The 5197-nt window shown below is 50.3% G+C and overlaps 1 protein-coding gene across 1 annotated transcript in view; it reads left to right on the top strand.

The window, feature by feature from the left end:
- Nucleotides 1–216: 216 nt before the first annotated feature.
- The window catches only part of Pmar_PMAR014234 (dynein heavy chain, putative), a gene marked incomplete at both ends in the record, with an annotated part of 6063 nt that continues 1082 nt past the window's right edge, over nt 217–5197 (top strand). The window contains 28 exons of the mRNA XM_002772636.1: nt 217–249; nt 330–434; nt 479–609; nt 672–753; nt 803–895; nt 944–1124; nt 1226–1375; nt 1527–1629; nt 1676–1739; nt 1786–1933; nt 1980–2116; nt 2246–2355; nt 2407–2472; nt 2557–2711; nt 2760–2945; nt 2993–3117; nt 3168–3248; nt 3300–3438; nt 3489–3594; nt 3642–3696; nt 3752–3907; nt 3953–4040; nt 4098–4250; nt 4297–4384; nt 4606–4718; nt 4764–4881; nt 4928–5111; nt 5161–5197. Of these exons, the coding sequence (XP_002772682.1) occupies nt 217–249; nt 330–434; nt 479–609; nt 672–753; nt 803–895; nt 944–1124; nt 1226–1375; nt 1527–1629; nt 1676–1739; nt 1786–1933; nt 1980–2116; nt 2246–2355; nt 2407–2472; nt 2557–2711; nt 2760–2945; nt 2993–3117; nt 3168–3248; nt 3300–3438; nt 3489–3594; nt 3642–3696; nt 3752–3907; nt 3953–4040; nt 4098–4250; nt 4297–4384; nt 4606–4718; nt 4764–4881; nt 4928–5111; nt 5161–5197 (3187 nt within the window). The remainder of the gene's footprint in view (nt 250–329; nt 435–478; nt 610–671; nt 754–802; nt 896–943; nt 1125–1225; nt 1376–1526; nt 1630–1675; nt 1740–1785; nt 1934–1979; nt 2117–2245; nt 2356–2406; nt 2473–2556; nt 2712–2759; nt 2946–2992; nt 3118–3167; nt 3249–3299; nt 3439–3488; nt 3595–3641; nt 3697–3751; nt 3908–3952; nt 4041–4097; nt 4251–4296; nt 4385–4605; nt 4719–4763; nt 4882–4927; nt 5112–5160) is intronic.

The raw sequence follows: 5197 nt of genomic DNA, 5'->3' as shown, positions 1-5197 counted from the left end.
CAAGTGCAGAAATCTCTGGAGGACTATCTAGAGACTAAGAGAGCTCTCTTCCCAAGGTTCTACTTCCTATCCAATGATGAACTCTTGTCGATTTTGAGCCAGACTAGGAATCCGCATGCAGTTCAGGTAGGCTGCGCGCATCTCGTGAATCAGTTTTCGTGCGCGGCTGTTTTACGGCTTTGAGAAATGCTGTAGCGCTACAACGCCACCAGCTCCATGATCCTATTGAATGATATCGTTGATGCGATGGTAGAATTTCGGTCATCCGTATATGTGTGAGGTCGACACAATAGCAATCACGAATTCGGAGGCATTCTTTCCTTGTGTAGGAGCATCTGTCGAAATGCTTCGACGCGATGAACCGTGTGGTATTCGACCCAGAGAAGAGCAGTCCGCCTGAGATAACACATTTCACCGACATTGCGGGAGAGCGAGTACTTGTCTGCTTGTGTTTAGTTTAGGATCCACCCTCTTATAGGTACCCAACTCCACGCCTGTCCGAGCCGAAGGAGCCGTGGAAATTTGGCTGAACTATATCCTCGATCAGATGGTACAGAGTTTGTATGATTTGACCAAGAAGAGCCTACTGGAGTATCCCGAGGACGGGAGGTAACTCGGGGGGCATCTGTGGACAGCGATCATCTCGTAGGGTTGTGTCACTTTAGGTACAGGCGGGAGTGGTTGTTTGCAGGCTACCCAGCGCAGAGTGTCCTGCTGGTGGATATGATTAGCTGGACATCAAACTGTGAGAAGGTAGATTCTACAAGAGTGACTTATTGCGGTGACTGATCGCGAGTTACAGGCGCTTAAACAGGATGGGGAGGAACGGAAAGGGGACGAGATGCACCCTCTGTCGGAGTGCATCAAGTATCACCAAGAGCAGCTACAGGAATCCGTAATGTGAATACCAGTGCCTGAATCGGGGCGAATGATCATACATTAGGTTGCGTATGTGCGACAAGATCTGAACAAGCTGCAGAGGATACTGATGGGCGCTCTCATCGTGCTGGACGTGCATAACATCACCGTTATAGAGCAGCTCCTCGCAGCAGGCTGTAGAGGCGTCAATGACTTCGACTGGTCTAAGCAGCTACGATACTATTGGGATACTAATGTAACCACTAGTGGGCATCCACCTCGCATGATTTTGAGGAAACCGTTCTTCAGGTTGACGACTGCATGTGTCGACAGACGATATCTTCCTTCAAGTCGGTATATAGAACAGCAGTTTTTGAGGTGATATCATTCAGGTACTCTTATGAGTATCTGGGCAACGGTCCAAGACTGGTCATCACAGCTTTGACTGACAAGTGCTACATGACTTTAACTGGCGCCTTGCATCTCAACTACGGTGGGGCCCCGGCCGGTCCTGCAGGTGAGTTTCCGGCTGCGGCATTTCTCATTGGGAGAGCATAGTTGTCACTGTGTCTGGGAGAGGGGCCATTCCATTCGGTACGGTTATCCAGAGTTATCTATTATAGAAGCTCTACATGGAATGCGGCGTCAGAGTTGGTGTTCGGTGGTAGGCACAGGGAAGACGGAGACCACGAAGGACCTCGGCAAGGCTCTCGCTGTTCAGTGCGTTGTCTTCAACTGCAGCGACGGTCTCGATTACAAGATCATGGGAAGGTGTGGTCTCCACTTGGTCGTTGCATTCAGTCTTCTGTCTTGGAAGGTTTTTCTCTGGCCTGGCTCAGGCAGGAGCATGGGCGTGCTTCGATGAGTTCAATCGCATTCAAGTATGTATCCTTCACGAGTGTTGAGGTATCTTATAGATCTTGTCAGGTTGAGGTCCTCTCCGTCATTGCCCAGCAGATGTTGACCATTACTCAAGCCATTCGATCGAAGGTCTCCGTATTCGAATTCTCCGGACGGGAGATCCCTCTGAACCCACGTTTTGGCGTCTTCATCACCATGAATCCAGGCTATGCAGGTTAGTACCTTGTACAGATGTGAACTTGTACGAGGCTGCTGTCAAGGTCGAACCGAGCTGCCGGACAATCTGAAGTCACTATTCCGTCCAGTGGCAATGATGGTTCCCGACTACGCACTAATCGCGGAAATCATCCTCTACTCGGAGGGCTTCGAGGCGGGATCGATGCTCGCTAGGAAAATGGTAGGGGCTTTTGACTCGAAAGCCGCGTTCTTGACGCACTCGAAAGGTTTTGAGTACGTCAAGAACGCGGCGCAGATGACATTGCTCGAATAGCTCTGTGGCGGCTCTTGGGAATAGCGGCATCCTCAGGTTCAACTCTACCGACTGGCCAGCGAACAGCTGTCGAAACAGGATCACTACGATTTTGGTATGAGGGCAGTGAAGTCAGTATTGGTGATGGCGGGCCAACTCAAGCGAAAGTGAGTATTTGCCTCTCGGTCCCGATCGAGAGTAGAACTGGTGACTGTAAGATACCCTGAGCTTAACGAGGACGTAACGCTGATTCGGGCCATGCGGGACTCCATGTACCGAAGTTTGTGAGTGCTGATCTGCCGCTCTTCATGGGCATTATCAGCGATCTCTTCCCTGGGATACAGGTAGCATTTAGATTTGCATGCTAGACCGAAACGGACTTTGCTGTTCATAGGTTCTTACGTGGATTACGGGGCTTTGCAGAAAGAAATAGAGGCGCAGCTTCGAAAGGAACACCTGCAGGTGGTCGAGGGTTTTGTAGGGAAAATAATTCAGCTTCTGGAAACGCAGTTGGTTCGCCATGGTAAAGAGCTCAAGAGCGCAAGTCTCGTGTGGTAGCGTTATGGTGCAGGAGTGATGGTAGTCGGAGTTACAGCGACGGGCAAGTCGACGTGCTCTACGATCCTCTCCAGAGCGTTGTCACAGCTTTGTCTGGATGGTTCGACGGACCCCGCTCACCAAGTGACCAAGGTTATGGCCTTGAACCCGAAGAGTATATCTATGGAGGAGCTGTACGGCAGCTTCAATGAGAACACTGGTGATTGGACTCGAGACATTCATCGCAGTATTGATGTGAGTTTTCAGGGGAATGGTCGGACGGGTTGGTGGCCATTCTGGTGAGGGAGGCCTTGAGTGATACTTCCGATAACAAAAAGTGGGTGCAGTTTGACGGACCTGTGGATGCTATTTGGATTGAAAACATGAACACTGTGGGATGAACGACCTCAGTTCAGTACTCGAGGCAGAGTCCGTTGATCAGGTGCTGGATGACAACAAGATGCTTTGCCTGAATAATGGGGAGAGGATAAAACTCGCCCCGACCATGACGATGATGTTCGAGGTACGTTGTTACTTTGGTAGCAAACAAGGCTGCATGGAATTTCATTCTAAGGTGAATGACCTAGCTGTAGCCTCGCCAGCTACTGTCTCACGATGTGGTATGGTTCTGATAGAACCTGTTCATTTGGGGTGGAGAGCGCCTATTGATACGTGGAAGGAAGTATTCTCGATAGCGGCTACTGAGGTTTTTAGTCGATCGTGATGCAGATACGCTCGCAGTCGTACCCAAAGTATGCTGCAGACCTGCATCGACATGTTATTGATCTCTGCGATGTCACGTTGCCTTTCATACGCTCTCACTTGAAGGAGGCTCCGGGCATTCCTAGTGTCGATGCTAATCTATGCAAGTGAGCTCATGCACGGCCGATGGATGCTGATGAAGGCCACCTGTTAGGTCGTTCATGGACTTGTGCGATTCCTTCGTGAACGACAGTAACGGCTTTGAAAGAGTGAGTATCAGTGTGGTGATCCTGATAGGTGATATGTCGATACACATTGGTGTAGGTGATGCCATTAGAGCCCGAACAAGAGGAGCCGACAATCAAGCCGTCCAAGAGATCGGATGCCTCCAATGATAAGTTGTTGAGAATGTACTTGATCGTGGCGGCTGTCCGCAGTCTCGGTGGTAACCTGCACGAAACAAGTCGAGGGGAGTTCTTGGTAATACAGCCTCGATTGTCGGGAGGGGCATCGCCGGTTCCCTAGGAGTTCATGAGACCCCATTTCGAGAGCATCTGTCCCGACGTGGTGGATTTCGATGATTTATACTCTGTAGCGGTGGATCCAGAGAAGGGTACTAGCTCGAGGAGATGGGTTTGTAATGGGGTCCGCCGTCGACGGCGTATTTCAGGTTGCTTTGAGCACATTGAAAATCGAGTTGAGCCGTTCACGTACACCCCGGGAATGCCGTTCTTCAGCATATTGGTGCCGACTACAGAGTCCACGAGCCAGTTGATGACACTAGATGCGCTCACGAGGAATGGTACAAATATTTTCTTCTCTGGTAAACTTGCTGGTATCACTCTGGTCGAATAATAGATGGCTGATAGGTGAGACTGGTGTAGGCAAGTCGGTTGGGATCGCTGCCTTCCTGGACAAGCTCGTGCGGGAGGGCGAGGCGGCAGACGCTGAGATGAGGTAATCCGCGCATACTGATTGGGGGGGGTCGCTCACAAGGATAGCCAGCATCAGGTCTCTGTTTCCGTTGAGCTCACTCTGGATTTCGCTACCGTTTTGCACCGCGTGAAGACTATATAACTCATTAGTGTGATTTCTGTTATCTGAGCTGATCATCTGAAAGTCGAGGAATCTTCGAAGCTACTGTGGACCATTTCATCAATCAAACACGGTTATGGCAGGTTCACAGTGGCAACAGCAAACTTTTCAGCGCAGACCAGCAGCGGAAATGTTGTCGATATATTCGAAACAAGGCTAGACCGTAAACGGAAGAATCTACTAGGGCCACCAGCCGGTACAGAATCTTCGAATAAGCATTTATATTCATCACCTGTTTCAGGCAGTAGGATGGTCGTCTTCGTTGATGATATCAATATGCCGCTCGTGGAAGTATATGGCGCTCAGCCGCCGATCGAGCTCCTGAGGCAAGTCATTGATCACAAGGGATTTTATGACCGGTGAGACCTTACCCAGATTGATATCAGGGAGCTCTCTGTTTCCTAGGCGGAAGCTGTTCTGGAAAAACGTGGTGGATACTCAAGTCATAGCTGCATGTGGTCCACCAGGTGGTGGGAGGAACGCAGTTACGCCTCGGCTCCTTCGACACTTCTTTATGCAGTGGATACCTGATATCAGCAAGGATGCTATGGTACTCATCTTTGACAGCATCCTCAATGGCTGGCTCACGGTAGGCGGACTGGGGTGTCACTATGGTATAACCTGCTGGGTGTTCTCAGGCTGAGGCTCCTAGTTTGGCTACGTTGAGCAACGCTA

Source organism: Perkinsus marinus (assembly GCF_000006405.1).
Source record: "Perkinsus marinus ATCC 50983 genomic scaffold scf_1104296960628, whole genome shotgun sequence".
NCBI classification, from domain to species: domain Eukaryota; phylum Perkinsozoa; order Perkinsida; family Perkinsidae; genus Perkinsus; species Perkinsus marinus.
The sequence above is the reverse complement of the archived record's forward strand: the minus strand, read 5'-3'. Positions and strand labels throughout refer to the sequence as shown.